Source organism: Theobroma cacao, chromosome 9 (genome assembly GCF_053813885.1).
Source record: "Theobroma cacao isolate CCN51 chromosome 9, ASM5381388v1, whole genome shotgun sequence".
Classification (NCBI taxonomy): Eukaryota; Viridiplantae; Streptophyta; class Magnoliopsida; order Malvales; family Malvaceae; genus Theobroma; species Theobroma cacao.
Window position 1 is genome coordinate 47235240 of NC_142647.1, and position 18036 is coordinate 47253275.

Consider the following 18036-nt stretch of genomic DNA (forward strand, 5'->3'; position numbering starts at 1 on the left):
TAAGCCTTTCCTATGACCTCGGGTTCACATGATTTATTGAGCAATGTGTACATTTTATTAGCATTTTATTGGGGGAAAAATCATAAGGCTATGATTTCAATTTTCCCTCGTTCTTTCAAAATAAATAAATAAATAAAGAAAATTGCTAGCTTGCACCAAGAACAGAAGATGCCTCATCAACATAGTCTTTGTTTGTAACTTAGAAATGTAGTCTTTCATGTGTCTTTGTCATTACTAAGAACTGAGTCGGGTACATGATTTAGCTAAAATCAACATATAGGAACAGGGAAGCTTCATCTTAAAGAAGCTTTCACCGGCCTACAGAACTTCTACATACACATATGAACATCTGATACCTGTTGTTAAAAACACTACATTAACCTGTTATATTACATCCTAGTCATTCTTACACTAACAGAGGATGATGAGGAAAACCTGTGGTTGATATTACATTAATTACTTTACTCGGTGTCACTAACAGAATCTAAAAAGCTAAACTCCCTGTATCCATCAAGCTTGACTAGTACAGTTCCGCGGTTCTCTTCTCGCCACTGAATACCTTCCTCTTCCAGAAGCTTAATGACCTGCATGCACCAATTGCCAATATAAACTACTAGACAATGTCAATATAAACTAGACTATCCTTCAAAGAAAAAGCAAAACAGGTAAAGGGCTTGCAATGGAGAAAATGAATCAAAGTCTGAGATAAATCAGTCCAAAACATTTGAACCACATATAATCTACCAAAACATCCACATTGATATTTTCCAGATTAATCAACAAAGTTAACCATAAGGCCACAATGCAACCACCATAAAAGAGTCTAAGCCACACCAGAGAGGAGAAATAGTTGGATTTGGAATGATTAAAACCCTTACCGACTGTTTCAGTTTTGACTTCCCCATGCCATGCGTTCCACATCCAGTGATAACCCTCAGAGTTTGAACCGCTGGAGCACATGAAGGAAAGTAATTTAGTATAGAACTGCAACAGAAACACACAAGCTCACATACACAATGAGGTTCCACAAATGCTTACAGGGCACATGGGTTCCAAATAGAAGGTGCAGTTTCAAAAGTCTCATTGCTTGATTGACATGTTGCCCATGCAAATCAATTGTTATCACATTTTCAAATCCTTTGTTCCTGCAAAGACAGCTGATTGATTAGTTCATTTGACCACAAAAAAGGTAGAGGCAAACAGAGAATACTTCTTGTTCAGTTATATGAGGACTAACCTAGCTTTAAATATATCCTGGCTTGCCCTTTCATCTGCTTCCCTGGCCAATTTAGTCTGTTTCTTCCCCTACTCAGATGCAAGGTATCATGTCAGCATTTTACTCTAAAGCAACCCCCAGCCACAAATTTGAAATAAGACATCATATTGGCGTCAAGCAGAAAAGAAGACAAAATAAACATTGTGGGGATATGCTCCCCGGTTCTCATTGTTGCTTCAATGCACGTTTTTCCTTTCTCAAATTCACCAATAAAATGACATCACAACTAGAACCTATATGTAACATGTTGTCATTTGCACTGTTCTTCCCCTAAGTAGAACACACACCTGATCAGAAAGGTAAGCTGCATACTCCCATTCCCCCTTCGAATATGCTGTAGCAGCCTGTGGAAGAATGTTACTTCTATTGTCAAGTAGTTACCATAGTCAAATCAAGTTTAAACCTCGACCTATATATTGCAACTTTATCAAAGATATAAAATAATGCTATAAACATCTTACCTTCTGATAGTAGGATCTCATTGAATCCCAGTGCTCTTCGGCAGTCTTTCTAAATTTGTTATATTCATCTCCCTTAGCTACAATTCCAGGAAAATTGCGTTGTAAGGAAAAAGGCATTGCCAAATAGTACATAAACATATCTATAGGTTCGACAAATGAGTTTATGACAGATATTCTTGAAAATGGTTGAAAATGCTAACTGAAAAAGGAAACAATGGAAAAATGATATCAACCCTAAAAAAAACAACATTGGATGAAGAACCTCCTCAAAACTTACCTTTTCCTTTCACTTCTTTTTTCTAAATAAAACGTGCTTTAACAAAAGAAACTAGAGTGACTTAATCACTGTTTCTGCAGATTTTATGTTTTTGTTTCTCAGTATAGGAGGAAAGGGGGGGGGGGGGGGGGTGGTTGCGTGGTTGTTGATATACATGCACAGATAGCTGCAAGCAAACTAATTATTCAAGTAGGTTTGAGAACATTCAAATTATGGCCCATTAAATAAGGATTTTAACTCATACTTACTACTATCGTGTCTAAATCTTAGGAGTCAGGACAAAGACAAGAATAAATGTGTCAATACATATGCAGTGCCCAACATACATGTGAGTACTCATGGAAAGGTAGTTAATATTTTAGGTCTTTGTCAATTGCACTTCTAATAGAGATCCTCAATTACAATGTAGTGGTAGGACAACTTCAAAGTACGACTATTCATATTGATATTAATAATCCCACTTCAAGAGTAAAGGTCATGTTCAGTAACAAACTCATACATATAATAGCAAAAAATGCACGAGAAAATTAACATGAGAATACCATAGATTTCCTGCTGAGGCTCTGCAACACTAGATGGACTAACATCAATCCCTGGTCCCAATGACTGCATCTTCTTTACTACATTCCTCCAATTCATAGTGCTTGGTTCCTGTTCGGAGCTTTTGGGGATGTTAAATAAAGAAGCCAACACCTCATGAGGGAGATCTGACACATTACTCCTTGGGCAAGTTGGTAGAGCTTCAGAACCAGCAAGAACCTTTGAGTAATTCCTAAAATTGAAAAGAGGGCTACAACTTCAAGACCTGGTTTTCGATGCTTAAGATCCTTAAAGCAGGAGCAATTAAATTTAAAGGCAATACAAAACCTTACTACAATATTGCTACAGCCAAGGCAACATACAAGTTGTCTAAATCAAGAATTCTGAATAATACAAAGACTTCAGCACTAACATGAGAGATCTAATATTCAAACATGAAAGTGCATCATGCATGTTGTAGATGAGCATTGTTATATCAACCAAAAGTAATTCTCTATGACTGTATTGTCAGCGTCGACCATATAGTTTACATGCAATGCAAGTAAAAAATCCACCAGAGGTGGCAAATACTACTTTTACACCATACTGGTAAAGGACTAAAGAGCTTCTTTTAATCCAGTGATTGAAAAAAATTGTTGCTTTGTTCTCTCTGTAGTTTCTTCTAAGTCTAACAGGCAATTAATTGATCCCTCTCCCACAAGAATTATATCAAATGTAAATGATCTTATTCTTCAAGATTTATGCATGATATGTCTTGACACCATTTGGTCATCTACAATGTTTAAGTCTCTTATGCTATTACAGCATAACTTAAATGTAAGAAAAAGACTCCAAAACATCACTTAAAAGAATAACCAAGTAAAACAATCAAGGACAATGACAGACAGAATGAATTACCTGCAACCATAGCCCACTGACCATATACTATCCTGAAGTTCACTTTCTGATGAATTAGACATGCAATCAGATGCCCTATCTGTTACCTGTTAAAAAGTTTTATTTATCACTCCATATGGAATAGGTTGCAATGTGAAAAGCTTGAGAGAGAGAGAGAGAGAGAGAGATTTGAAATCAGTTGGGCAACAGAAGAAGTACTATAAAATATAAAGAACTTTAAAAACAAAAAATGATACAAAACTATAACCTCATGCATGTTCTAGCGCTGTCTGTTTCCAGAAAAATGGGAGCATTTTCTCAGTTTTCACTCCATTGCTGACTAAATAAATTTATATACATACAAAATAAATGTTCCCTTCAGTTAAATTTCGTTTGCAATACAAAGATGGACCTTGACTTCAAAGCCCCCACTGATCTCTCCTCTGAAAGTCAAAACCTCAAGCTTAGTATAAGAAACAACCACCAGATAGAACACTAAAGGACAATTTTAACCAAACTAAAAACTGAGAGTAGTTTCTTTCTATGTCTCCACTGTCCCTCTTAAGAAGAGGGTAAGCATTCTAATAGCACTGAAACCAGATCCTCTCAACCATAACACCTTAATTCCATCAAAACCTAGAACTGCTCTAGTGGGACAGAGAAAAAATATTACCAATTTAATGCCTAAATTATTCCAACAACAAAGCGTTAACTAAAAATAAATTATATTTAAAACAGAATGAGGGAACTGACCCAGGAAATTTGGAACATTTAAGTAACAAAATCCATATTACTTACACTGTCCGCACAGTCAGTGAGGAATCCTGTATCTTGTCTATTGTTCACATTGTCCTTACAATTCTTGGATTGTTCATAGGAGGAAGCAGACAAATCAAGTAATGCATCCAAAGCCTGGAAAGAAAGAATACACTGAATTTTAATGACATTCTTCAAAAATATAACATAGGAAAAGTATGCACACCCTCAAACTAAAGTAGTAAATCCATATTTCAATAGCTTAACCCTTAAACTCGTTTCCATTTTGTTAAGCAAGGTTGAACTTATGAACTCATCATCCAGAGAAAGATTATTAAAGATCTAAAGTCAACACAGTCCAACCCCTATTTAAATCAAGCAATCCAATTTCCAAATTTGCCTTTCTCCAAAGGTGATAATCAATTTAACCGCATAGAATCCTGATCCCTTAATGCAAAGCTGTATGGATAGAAATTATTTTTTTATCAACATTTAACAAAATTAATAACACTAGCAAAAGCAACCATCTATAAAGTACCAGATATACGCTAAAGGGAGCATTGCACAAGCAAATTTTATGTTTTTTCCCCTTATTTCCTCAATGACATCAAACTGCTTTACAGTTTAAGAAGTCTTTTAACATCAACATCATCAAAGAGGTCAGATTTTAGGACTCACAGTACCTTTTCCAAATTGTATCCACACTGACCTGCGAAGACAAAAGTTTTTGGTCATTCAACATGCAAAAGATTAAAAGTAATTAGTCCCAGAACTTCTTTATTCTAACAAAATGACAAAAACAAAAAAGAAATAAAAAAATCTCACATAAAACATCTCTAACAACACCCATGCTAAGTTCACACTCGTCCCCAAGCATTGAGCATAAGAATTGCTCCGCCTCTTCCTTCACCAACACCGATCTCCCCGCCGCCGTTGGCGCCGAGCCTCGCCGCGGGCTTGCCCTAACGTATTCTTTCCCGAGAACCGTCGAAACCATCCCCGTTGCTGCCACCACTCGTTTCTGCTGCTTTCCCACTCTGCAGCGTCCCCTACCACCATTCATATTTTGCATGCAACCCGTTTCAGCAAAACCTGACCCGGATGAACCCGACGACGATGATCCGCTCCAGATCGAGCTCGTGGACGGTTCCGGATCTTCACTGTTGTTATCTTCATCGGTCAAATTGGACGGAATCACCGCCGCTTTATCCAAATCCCCGTTTGCTTGGTTGTAAGCTGTAGTGGCTTCTTCTAGAGAGATCGAACCAAAGGCTTCCATTAACGAGCAGAGAAGCTTTTCTTGTTCTTCCTTGTCTTCCACTTTTAGCTGCTGATCCTGCTGACGTTGGGTCTCACGTGACGAATCGTTGACCGCCGGCAGTTTCGTCGCACGTGGCCGCTTCTTCTTCTTCTTCTTCGTCGCTGCGTGCTTCATTCTCGTTTAAAATCCCGAAACCCTAATTACGAAAGAAGAGGAGTACGGAGGAAGGCAGAAAAGGGGGTGAACTTGAAAAGAAAAGCTGGGTTCAGGGGCTGAAGAGAGGTTTACTGAAAATAAACAACCGGTGAAATTTGCAAGGTGTTGTTGAACGCTGGGGAGGGAGATTTTTTTATTTGTCTTCCTTTTGGTGGGGATGGAATCATTGAGATTCTTCGCGGGGTGGGGGTGGGGTATACAAAGATTTTGGATTCTCTGACCCCACGCGCTTTTATAGGAGGAATCAGATTTTACCAGTTGGTTGCCTTTTCTTGTTAGGATTAAAAGTCACCTTTTGATACTTAAATGTGATTGGTTGATTAATTATGTAGTATCCAGCGTGGCACGCTTCGATTAGGAATAACCTCCGTAAAATTAGGAAGTTAAATTTTGATTATCTAAACTCTCTTTTTTTTTTCTTTTTTTTTTTTTTGTTTCTTTCTGTTGTTCAAAACAGAGGATTATGGAATGTACCTATCCTTAGATAAATACCTTCAATAAATCAGGTCATTAAATAGAGCGGCGGGTTCGGTTAATTCACCAAGTTCGGAAGCTAGTTGCAAGGAAAATTGGGGGGTGGGGGGGCAATTAATTCCACAACAATAGTAAATCAAAGTTTGAGGAATCAATGTTCCATGATCCAATCACGACTTGGCTTGGCCCCTCAAGAAGCAGAGGGTTGGTCAGCAATGGTGATGCCATTGGAAACGCTAATGAGACTCAGACACTGCTATGACTACCACCATCTTTGTTCCATCATTCAACCAATCAGGTGAAAAGAAGCACTTCGTGAAAGTCATCTTTTTTTCTGGGTTGACTAAGAGCCAATGGCAATTGAATCAACATCCTTAATTGCTATTGCTTATTCACACACTTGATGTTGATTTGTAAAGTTGCACACCTCCACAAAGAGTACAGTGGTCTGAATTGGTTCAAGGGTTTGTGTCCAAAAAGACAACAAATGGCCACAAAGGGAACCATCAAGATTGGACCAATCACCAATCCATATGTTTGGGAAATGGTGATGGATCTCTTAAGGCTTAAGCAAATCTCCTTCAAACAGAAAATTAAGCCCACAGTGAGAAAACCACCAGATTCATAAAGGGAATTGCAGTTAAAGAAGCATACAATCTCTTCATGATTCCTTTTCTGGTGAACCAAACAAATTGTTGATTCAAAAATAGCCTCCTTTAATCATAAAGAAATTGGCTGATAACCACTTCTCCCCCTTTCCTTCCATGGTACCACTTATGCTTAGAAAGGAAGGACTCCACAATTGCAAGGCCAGCATACAAGAAAAAACTATACCACTATTTGAAAATTTTTTTTAAAAAAAGCATATAAATATGACATGCAATGCAAGCTTTATTGCTAGTAATTTACTAATTTAATTTGCCATTGATTTCCAGACTTTCATCGCATGGCTAACAAGGCTCCAAGAGATTTCTTCACTAGTCACATTATTTGAGCAGACAAAGGAAAAATGCTCCAACCATATACTCATGGTCTACCCTGCACTGTTTGAATTGGTTCGTCAAAAACAGAATTTACTAACATCTTTGGCTGCCCGTTACACTGAGGGCAGATAACCTGCTCTACTGTCCTGGGTGATCTTGGCTGATCTCGTTGGCATTCTTGAATGGAGCATGTGGAAACTAATTTAGTTGAAGCAAGGGAAGCGTGGAACTCTTCATGCCCTGGTGGCTTGCTGAAACTCAACTTATCATCTCTTGTTTCAAAGGAGCAGGTGCTGTGTAGCTTCCGTCTTTGCACCTCATCCTTGACTCTCTGTAATGTGAAAAATAAAAATAGAAATTTAATAACTAAAAAACCACTTATGAAAGAAGCATTCCCAGGTCATGATGAAATAATTATAAAGATCTTGTTAAAATAAGCACTTGAGATGACATGATGAAAAACTTTCCCTTACGTTTCCTTCTCTTTCAAATAAGAGGCTTATGGGCACCTGAGCATTTGACTCATTAGTTAGTACATAATCCCCTTGCCTAAAGAGCAAGGTTCAAATCCCCCCTCCCCCAATTATAAAAAAAATAATAATAATAATAAGAGGCTTATGGAATCTTAAGTGTTAAGCATTCACTCTTCCCACCAGCCTTTCAGTTTTTATGTCAGTCAAACAAAGAATATCCAACAGAACCCACTCACTTCTCTATGTAAAAGTACCACCTAGAGAAACTGTCTCATGGAACCCAAATGAAATCCTATTAGGTAGAATTCCATGAGATCTTCCAAGTATGAGGAGAATATTCTTTGAATTAACAAACTAAGTACATAATAATCAAAGGATCCAGATAAAAAGACATATGTCTCTATACTCAGGAAGCCAACTGCTTATGAATAACACATGAAAATTTCCCAAAAAGTAATAAAAGAATTACAAAAAATAAAGTAGAAGCGATTTGTTTTAAGATGGAGATTCTCTAGAAGGAGCATCATGTTGGTCAAGAGTAATGTCTTGACATGAATGTCAATTCGTTAATTGAGTCTGGTACTTGATAATAACAACAATCTAACATCTTTATGCAAGAGAATGTGGTAGACAGAAAAGTAATTTGACCCTTCATGAATCATACAACTAACCAAAGTAAGTCACAACTTTACATATAACATTTTGGAAACCAATATCAATTCATAAAATCTTTAAATCAACAAACCATCACCTCATTTTAACCCTCACTGCACAGAAAGCAATGGGGAGAAAGAAACACAAAAAATCTAGTTCTGTTATCATCCATCCACAAAGAAAGAAGGAAAGAACTAGAATTTCCTAACAATGATTGTTTTCAAATAGTTCCTGTATCCAGTTCCTCAAGGAAGAACTTAAAACTTACAAATCCCACTTTTATTATACAACACCACCAAAACAAAGAGTATACAGAACAATGATGTACAACTCATGTCATGCATTCATCCATAAAACGAAGCTTACTAAAAATAATACTCTCATAATAAGTATGAAGACTGAACTGCAAATAAGATAGACAAAAATCAGCTATCAACACTATAACCAAGACAAGAAACATGTAATTCCCTTCCAAGTACAAATCTTTGATAAAAGAGTAGCAGAGTCACTGCATTATATGGTCTGCCTTTCCAACTAACATCCAACTTGAGTCTAGCTTAAACAGGCACTCTAAACATTTAACCCCTGGCCTACTCCAGAGAGACCCACTATATTCACTCCCTTGAAGATACTGCTAAGCACGTGCTACACACATGGTTTTTACAGTCAATGCACATCTCAAAATGTTTCATTTACTTAAAAATAAGCAATATCGCATTCATCCCAAATGAAGTCGCTCAAATTCTCACTGTCTAATTCCAATAGTATAAAAAATGATATCATTAACAAACTGAATTCCCTCAGTTGTTCACTCAAACTCATCTCAATTTAAGCCTCCCAAATTCACATTTTTTCTAATAAAAAGGCCATTTTCCCAACGTTATCCAACAAAATTCCAAAAGAACATCAATGAAACAGTACATTAATGTCAGGTCAAACAATATTATGACCATAAAATTAGTACTAACATTTCCCAAAAACAAAAAAGCAAGAACAAACCTGTAACAATCTCAAGTCGAACTTAGGGAGACCAATCTGAGCAACGGTAAGTGAACCAAATAAGTTCCCCAGCAAAGCAGCATCAGGAACAACCAACCCATGAACCAAACCACCAATAAACCCACCCAAAAAACTATCTCCAGCACCCGTGGGATCAACCTGGTTAGCCACAAAAGGCCCGATTTTCATTTCCCCATCTTTCCAGAAAACCTCACATCCATCTTTCCCATGCGTTACCACCACACAACACCATTTCCTCACTTCCTCCACATCCATAAACAGAGCCTCCTCCTCCGACGCCTTTAAAAACTTTACCCGCGGTAACAAATGGTAAAAGCCACTCTCTTTTAACCCCACCAGTCTTACAGTCCCATTTTTTTCAAAAGCGCGGATTAAAGCTTGGATGTCAACAAAAACGGCATCGCAGATTTCAACCATTTTCGCCAGCGTTTCCGGTAATATCTCCCCGCCAACCCCAACCGCCATTCCAAAATCGAACCTTTTATCGGGTAGATCCGATGGGTTAATCGGGTCGCATGCTTCGACCCGTTTCAAGACCCTATCCTGATGGGCATTCTCGCTAAAACCCAGATCGAAATAGGCGTGGAAAACTGTGGTTTTGGAAGTGGGGACCACGATGGGATCGTAACTAACTGGGTATTTGAAATCGAGTCCAACTTTTGAGGTTAACTGGAAAGAAACGGAGAGGCCGTTGAGGACGTTGGAAATGAAAGAGGCGGCTCCGCCGAGGGTTTCGGCAACGACGGAGCCTCTTTGGAGGAGGACATCGTGGCAGTAGTTACCAACAATGAGAACGCTTTGAACTGGGTTGTTTTGATTTTGTGGGTTGGTGGTTACCATGGTGGAGGAGTTGAAAGAAAAAAAGGAAGGTTTTCTTGCTGTGTATTGGGGTCATGGAGGGAAAAGAAATGGGGAAGCTTTAAGAATTGAGAGACTCCATTGAATGGAGAAGGAAAGAGAGATATCTAGAGGAAGAATTGGAGGCTGTGAAATGTAGCCAAAAATCTAGGTGTCAAGATGGGCAGGACGCGCGCCAAAGAGAGATTGTGTCATCGTGTGGGGGGAAGGTGGGTTGGGGGGGTTAATAGGTAGCCAAGGCCAAAAACAATGCAAAAATGCATATTTTTCATATTGTTTTTGTTTTACTTTGGAGGCGATCCAGGGTCGTTGTTTTTGCTTTGAATTGCGAACCTAAGAAAAGGACTGATTCTCTACATCTTTAACCATAAAGAAATATGTAATTTCATTTTTTTTATGTTATTTTCATCGCAAATAAATCGATTTAAACTCGCATACATTTTTATTACCATTTCATTTTGATTAGCCCAAAATCTTATTCTTAGGAGGAAATTGTTTTAATTATATATTACATCATAATTTGTTAAATAAAATTTTAATACGTGATCAATTATTATTACTCAAAATATCAATTGTTATTTTATGTTACGTATGATATTAACGTGTTAAAATGTGACGATGACTTATTTGATTCATATTGAAATAATAGAAAAATAATATTTTTTTAAATTTTATTTAATAATTTAAAATTTTTTTACAAAAGTATATCTAAAAAATATTTATATAATAATTTCCTCCCCTACATTCTTTAAAAATAAAAGAAATGGCATTTATTGATGGAAGGAATCGCAGCTCTGGTAATTCGTGACCAAGACAAAGACTACTAGGGATCACAAAGTAATGGAATCAATCATATATCCTAAAGTCCGATACTAAGATACATTTATAGCGCGAAGTTTTTGGTTGTAGTCACAATTAGCGACAAATAGACGTTTGGATCACATTTACCCAATGATGATCTTCAATGGAGTTAACCAAGGAATATCTTTAATTAATACAATTAAATACATAACTTAATTTGTTAATTACAGAATCTTTAATTCAAATCTCCCTTTTTATCTTCAAGTTTGTATTTGATGTAATATACATAAATTTTATATACTATAAATGAATAAAATGTTATCAAATATAAACTTTCTTTTTTTTTTTTTAAAATCAGTGAAGTACATTGCTAGCTTTAGATGCCAGCGTTGAAATTAATCAAAGCATATTCCAAAAGAAAGGAGCTAAGGACCATCGTTCGTTCAGTCCTACGGGAAACTCGGTCACGATTTAAAGGCAGGAGCATCATGAAAAAAAGAAACATATGAAGGAATATGATTCTGCTTCATCGACATCTCGAGACTCCTTTTATATTCTACGTGTGAGAACGCTTGGCATTTCGAATATGATGCTCCTTTTGATGGACCCCTTTTTCCTTTTTCTGCCTTTGCTTTAATCTTTTTCCTTCCGTGCAAAAACTAAACTTGACTACAAACACACAACGTTGTTAAGGCTAATCCATCCAAAACTCAACGCAGGCAGCTTTTCAGCAAATAACAAATCAACTCCACAACCATGAAAATTTAAGATAAACCCCAAGTCACCTTAAGTCATTGTCTGATTCAATGTCAGCAAAGACGGTGTGTGGGCATCTTTGAGAGCGAAATGTCAAATGGTTGGACCAAAGGGTGTAAATGAGTCAAGTTACATGAATTCAACTCTCTGAATACTTGAATTTGTCTCCTTCATTATAAAGCTGAACTCGAACTTGAGCCGAGGTTGAGTTTTATGAAACTACAAAAATAAACCCAATTTCTTATGGTACATTTGAACATACTGATCACAAACCACATAATAGCAATACTCTCGTCACAAATTGATGGGTGAGTTAATAAGTTAAGTCATGCCTTAGGACCAAGGGGAGAAAGCACATTAGATAGCTATTTACTAAGTGAAGGTCAGGATTTAATACAGGGCAATGTAAATCATCAACCCTTCACATGAAGACTGTCAATCAGAACGAATACCACCCATAAAAGTCCTTGGATCAGGACAGCTCCCTGTAAACTGAGCTTGAGAGAAGTCGAAGCCTGGATTCTGCAGTATGAAAATAACACTGTTAGTGTAATGTGCAAGTTACCACTACACAACTAGTTAAAATAAGGTTTTAACTAATTATCAAGTCAAACATTTGACAATTTGACTCAGATAGCAATGAACTACATAAGAATCAAGTATTTCATAACTGTCAAATAGCATTTGGATAGACAACTAAAGCGGAAACTAGTGATGAAAAAACCAGACCAGACCAGTTCAACAGGAACTGGTAGCCTATCCAGTCCAATAAGATCATTTGAACCAAGAGTACATCAGACCAGTCAATCATCTGGTTGAACCGGTTTTAAGCATTTATTTCATCATTTAAACTAAAAACTTCTTTGCAAATGGTGAGACTTGGACCATTAATGACCATACCCTTGAGCCAAGTGTATTTTTTGTTAAGTATTTCCTGTATCTAATACTTATTAAATACCAAAATCATATTTTAAACTACAACACCCCACTTTTAGTTGGACCAGCCAGTTGGACTGATTAAACGGGGATCAGTTCACCTATGGTCCGGTTTTTAAAACATTGGTGGAAACAAATGAACAGCTAAAATGACAATTATAAGAAAAAAGTTTCTCCTAAAATGTATCATTTACATACAAGTGATGAAAAGACCAATGCACACTCTAAAATAGGTGTCAGGACTTTCCATAACACATGCATAAAGCTAGCATTTCTACCACTGTCAACTAACCATGCAAATATGTCCAACTCTGAACCCAACCTAATGTAGAACAGATTGAACAAAAATTTATAGATGATGTCTTCCTCTAATTCAAGAGCCAGCTTCTTGGAAACAACTTCCCTTTTTATGTGATCTTGCTTTGTCGTATATAGGATATTACATCATGTTCCAATCTACTAGATTAGCCAATAGCTACCTAGGAAGGTAGTACCTACTCAACAGTCTGATTATTGAATGTTTTACCAATTAGTGGTTACAAACTTCATTTATATCACTGTTGATTTTCCTGTCTAGAGCCTATTTTCATTTTGGCTGGGTGGTTAACCTCCCTCACATGCTATGCAATAAGATACGGCAGAAGAACCACAAAGTTAGTGCAATGCTACTAAGAGAGTCAAACCAAATTCGCAATAGGCAGCTTCCTGAGGGAGTAAAAGGAATAGATGCCTCTGGTGAGATCATTTCTCATCAATTTAGAAAGCACATAACAGGACTTTCACATTTTGCACTTCTACATAAAAGTAAATTATGAAAAGCCTATAATTGCAATGTAGATGAGTAGCACCTCACCCACGTGAAAAAGATGAGGATCAAGCTTATGTAATGTAGCATTTAAGTTTTAAAAAGCACATTGCATCATCAAGTTCTTAAGAAGGTTTCTTCAGAAATATTTCTTAGCAGTACTTGTTACTATGGCACGAAAAAGAATATAGGCACATTACAGAGTGACATTATATATCAAGAGAACTAACGCATGTAATCCTTATACAATTGCTTGACAACATCAAAAAATCTACAGAATCCACATGAAAGAAATATAAATGAAAAGTAAAGTAAAATGAAACAATATAAAGCTACATATAGTAATATTGCTTGCTGAAATGAAAAACATCTGCCAATATCCTACTCAGGAGAGAAAGCCTAAAAAGTATAGTTTGACAAAAGACAATTCACACAGAGACAGGTATGGAAAAAAAAAAAAATCTTTTCTCAAGCCATGGGTGTGTGTGAACAAGTTTAACAAACATCATAAAGGAACAGGTGGATCTTGAGAGCGACCAGCACTGTGAGCACATTAAGTTTAAAGAAAATAGCATACAAAATGACATTGATATTGTAACAATAGAATCATTCACTACAGCTGAATCAAACAACCATGTCATAACATTTATAAAGCAAGTTAAGATGGAAACACATGATTCACCTCTTCCTGAAACCTCTGGAGCATGAGGCGCTTCTGCTCGAGATCAGTTGCATAGGGGTCTAGCTGACCCTGACCTAGTATAGGTGACGGCCACGTCTGACCCTTGTCCCTCTTTTGCAATGTTATGTGCATTATATCATCCTCTGGCCATATTAAGACATCCCAGTTTAGCTCAACTCCAAAAACTAAAATTTCACACTCAACAGTCGAAAAACAAAGAATTTAAACAATAATCCATCATTCTGAAACATAAATTCAGCTTGACACAATACAATTAAACCTAAATACTCCACTAAATCATTATTAGGTATGTTCTAAATCTAATTTTCCTTCCCTAATCCCTAACTTGAACCAAAAAATAATTTAAGGAAAAAAATAAAAACAAAATACCTAGTGTCCAAAAAGACGAATCCGTCTTCACGGGGCAGAACAAATCATGCTAAAAAAAAAAACATCAAAATATTATTGAAATATACCAAATAAAGATAACCTCAAAATTCAACAAAATGATATATAAATTAAAACAGAAAAACATTAAAAAGACTAACATTGAGATAAGGAGGGTTGCCTTTGATCCCAACTTCGACATGTTTGGACTGAATCTTACAGTAAAACTGCTTGGAGTGAACATTCGGCGGTAAATTTATGTAAACATTTACCTCGTCTAGGGTTTGATCCCATTCAAATACCTTTTCACCTAAAAAAAAAGGAATTACAATAAAAAATAAAAATAACTTCAGACTTCCCAAATCACGAAAACAAAAAGAACATAAAAATGTAAACAGAGGGAAATGGAGAAACACCGTTGTGAACGAAACTGTGTCGTTCTTCAGGAGCCAATTTCTCCGACATATTTTATTTAGGGTTCGGAGGTTTTTTCTGTTACTGATTCGCTCTTTTTCTTGTCCTGGTTCGCGCGGTTTTGTTAACTCTCGTTTTGGTTTCTTCTTGAAACTTCTTCTCACATAATTTTTCAATTTTGTCAACTAGTCCTTATTATTTTACTATATTCCTTTTCAAGGTAAAAATTTAAAATAAATTACACTTTTGATCTTTTATTTTTTATTATATGTCCAAATAACAAAATTCACTCATTGAAAGCAGTAATCAAACATGTTTGTTTGTTTGTTTTGGATAACAAGACCCAACACAAAATGTTAATTTATGGGGGCAACAGTTGTGATTAAACTAGCAACTAGGTTGCTTTTTCTTTGTTAAATTGAAATCTCATCTTCTTTGATTAGCAAATGACCTCCATTGCTTTTTCTTTTTTATAAATCTTCATGCTTAGTTCTAATCCTTAACATTTGGTTAAAGCATGGAGTTAAAACAATTCTAGAATTTACTTAATCTGTAACCTTCCCTTTTAGCTCCTAATGTTTTGACCCTCGTCCAATGTTGCATAGAAGATAGTTTAGTCGATTATGATGGAATAATTTTAATTTGTGAGCTTAGGAATCTTATTAGGATGTGTTGAACCATGGAAATATAAATCTTATTTAATTTGATCCCAAACACAACCGATACAAATTGTTCTCATATTTCTTATACGTAAGGCGTACGTGAGTGGAGAGTTTGATATCCTTCTGCGTGCCACATGCACTAGTTTTTTTATTGTGAACTTTATTAATGAAATCAATACTTATATTTAAAAAAAAAATTCACCCCTAGAAAAAATACCTAGCAAAGATAGATATGATTCTAATTCATTTGAAGTCCAACTATTAGAGGATATTTTCTTACCATCCAAGGTAGTTGTCACTTTCATAAAAGATGACAATGGCAACATGAGTAATAAATTTTGGAGTCAAACTACCTGCAAAAGCAAATACTTTTGTAATAGCATTTTTTTAGTGAGTCCAAATTGTTCTTCATTCAAGAAAAGGACATACTCCATTTGTACAATTCTTATTTATATGATTTTATTAAATCTAAACCAAAAAAAAAAAAGAAGTTAGATAATTTATTAGCTTCTCATTGAAATTGCCTTAAAGAAGCACAAACCACACAAGGCAAAGTAATCCAAGTTAGTACTTGTTGAACCATGATAGCAATTTAAATGTCGCATGTCCAATACAACCTAAAGGGAAATTTCCTTCAATTCTATCTTTACCCAAAACTTTAGTAATACATTTCTTAATTTTCCATTTTCCAATGAAAGCTACAATAAAAAGGAGAACAACTAGAAAACCATGAATAAAGCAATAAGAATCCAATGTTTGTCTTCTTTTTCCCGAAGTAAAATAAGTATTCAAGTATATAACTCATTAACTAGTATATGATTTTCTACCTAAATAACAAGGTTCAAATCCTCTTCCCTCAATTAAAAATAAAAAATAAAAAAATAACATAAACGCGCCAACTTTAACAAATACTTTATATTTATAACAATTAATAAAAAAAACATAATTAACTCTCACTTTCTCATTGCAAAGACAAGTCTTTAAAAAAATCTTGCCAAGTTTTATTTTTTATCAAAAAAAATTTTCAGATTCGATTATTTTTATGAATTCGATGTCATAAAATCTTTATAATACAAATGTCTTTTATCGTAAATGCCGATAAACATTTATATCACAAATAGATAATCTTAGGCATGCAAAAAAACTCAAAGTTGAGTAACTTGAGCTATCTAAATACAAAAATCTACTCTTTAATTCCCTTGCTAGCAAAGAAAAGAGTAAGTGAGGAAATTTCGTCCAACATACTTTCTTGCTTCTAAGAATATCAGACCCGATCGAAAATGGCAGTACCTGCTTTTTTAAGTTTTGTCATTTTTTTATCATTTAGTTTTTGATAAAAAACTAAAGGAAGTAAAAATGGCAACCGTTTGATTCTTTGCAAAGGAAGCCATGAAAATACGAGGAAAGTTCTGACCCCTTTGAGTGTACGGATCTCGCTGCTCGATCCTCTTTAGCTATCATCCACACGGCAGTACCGGATCATTCCCCACATGCGCCCATGCTACACCACGTCGAAATTTTGGGGGAGGAAGCAAGCCGTTTTACGTGTTCCCATGTTCTCTACTTAGCAGTAGGAGTCTTGCAATCTCGAGCGTTCATCAGGTTGACCCAGCTATAGTGTTTTACGGTTAACCCTTTGATGTACTTTCAAGAATCGTTCATGGGGCCCAATTTACATGTTCCTGTAGTTTTGAGTAAGTCCACCTTGTCTAAATAGTGAAATTAGGATCATGACTCATGATTTTATATAGTTTACTATTGGAAGAATCCATTGGAAATTACATATGAAAAGCAATATGTGTCTAATTAATGTTTACTCCCTTTAATGACCTTGAGATAGGGATTTGTGGGAGCCCGAAAGATCTCCAATACTCTTCAATATTTAGAAAATGAGATTAAAATCAAATTTACTATTGTATTATATATACATCAATGTTGAATTTTGTCATTATACTTTCATTTTGTTGAATTTTGTAATTGTATTTTCACTTTTGTTTATTTTTTAACATAAAAATAACGAATTTGATGGAAAATTTTATTTACATTAATAAAATGTTCCATAAAATATTATAATTTATTATTTTTATCCAAAAATCAACAAACTTGAAAATATAATGACCAAATTTGTTATTTGCATTAACAAAATATAAAGTAAAAGATCCCAATGTCATTTTTTTTGTTCAAAATGTCACGAAATCAAAATATGGTAACAAAATTTAAAATATATTTATAATATAATTATAATTTTTACCTTAATCCAAAAAAAAAAAGGAAAAAATGTTCAAGATTTAAGTGGACTTAGATACAAGTTACAATATTTTTATTTTGATATGTGGAATAAGATTGTAACAAATGGAGAATATCTTTAATAAAGGGACAGCCAGTTAGTTCAGATTTTTCATATATAATTGGTGCCATGCCATCATTATCGTGCCGGCCATTGCAAACAAACCCTTGCTCGTACGATA

At 35.5% G+C, this 18036-nt stretch overlaps 3 protein-coding genes across 3 annotated transcripts; all 3 read right to left on the reverse strand.

The window, feature by feature from the left end:
* Positions 1-187: 187 nt before the first annotated feature.
* Positions 188-5851, reverse strand: LOC18590497 (smr (Small MutS Related) domain-containing protein). The gene is made up of 11 exons (XM_007016042.3): positions 5012-5851; positions 4870-4895; positions 4229-4342; positions 3452-3537; positions 2557-2786; positions 1738-1814; positions 1564-1620; positions 1238-1305; positions 1039-1145; positions 879-949; positions 188-584 (listed from the first exon to the last, which is right to left on the reverse strand). Exons 1-11 carry the CDS (start codon positions 5619-5621, stop codon positions 462-464), a joined length of 1569 nt encoding a protein of 522 aa, XP_007016104.3. The 5' UTR covers positions 5622-5851; the 3' UTR covers positions 188-461.
* A 1159-nt stretch (positions 5852-7010) lies between these two features.
* On the reverse strand, positions 7011-10341 carry MIK (pfkB-like carbohydrate kinase family protein). Its single transcript, XM_018128421.2, has 2 exons — positions 9247-10341; positions 7011-7451 (listed from the first exon to the last, which is right to left on the reverse strand). The coding sequence occupies exons 1-2, from the start codon at positions 10105-10107 to the stop codon at positions 7164-7166; spliced, it is 1149 nt and encodes a 382-aa protein (XP_017983910.2). The 5' UTR covers positions 10108-10341; the 3' UTR covers positions 7011-7163.
* A 1493-nt stretch (positions 10342-11834) lies between these two features.
* LOC18590499 (HSP20-like chaperones superfamily protein) lies at positions 11835-15059 on the reverse strand. Its single transcript, XM_007016044.3, has 5 exons — positions 14909-15059; positions 14654-14802; positions 14496-14544; positions 14106-14248; positions 11835-12204 (listed from the first exon to the last, which is right to left on the reverse strand). Exons 1-5 carry the CDS (start codon positions 14955-14957, stop codon positions 12118-12120), a joined length of 477 nt encoding a protein of 158 aa, XP_007016106.1. The 5' UTR covers positions 14958-15059; the 3' UTR covers positions 11835-12117.
* Positions 15060-18036: the final 2977 nt, after the last annotated feature.

What these genes read in the sequence shown, in the direction of transcription:
- LOC18590497 (XM_007016042.3), bottom strand. Translation starts at nt 5,621, where the DNA reads ATGAAGCACGCAGCGACGAAGAAGAAGAAGAAGAAGCGGCCACGTGCG. An exon ending in TGTTGTTAGAGATGTTTTAT is followed by an intron (nt 4,896 to 5,011) that starts GTGAGATTTTTT and finishes TTGTCTTCGCAG; the next exon opens with GTCAGTGTGGATACAATTTG. An exon ending in ATTTGGAACCCATGTGCCCT is followed by an intron (nt 950 to 1,038) that starts GTAAGCATTTGT and finishes CATGTGCTCCAG; the next exon opens with CGGTTCAAACTCTGAGGGTT.
- LOC18590499 (XM_007016044.3), bottom strand. Translation starts at nt 14,957, where the DNA reads ATGTCGGAGAAATTGGCTCCTGAAGAACGACACAGTTTCGTTCACAAC. An exon ending in ACACAGTTTCGTTCACAACG is followed by an intron (nt 14,803 to 14,908) that starts GTGTTTCTCCAT and finishes CTTTTTTTTTAG; the next exon opens with GTGAAAAGGTATTTGAATGG. An exon ending in TTCGTCTTTTTGGACACTAG is followed by an intron (nt 14,249 to 14,495) that starts GTATTTTGTTTT and finishes TAATATGGCCAG; the next exon opens with AGGATGATATAATGCACATA.
- MIK (XM_018128421.2), bottom strand. Translation starts at nt 10,107, where the DNA reads ATGGTAACCACCAACCCACAAAATCAAAACAACCCAGTTCAAAGCGTT. An exon ending in TCGACTTGAGATTGTTACAG is followed by an intron (nt 7,452 to 9,246) that starts GTTTGTTCTTGC and finishes TTCACATTACAG; the next exon opens with AGAGTCAAGGATGAGGTGCA.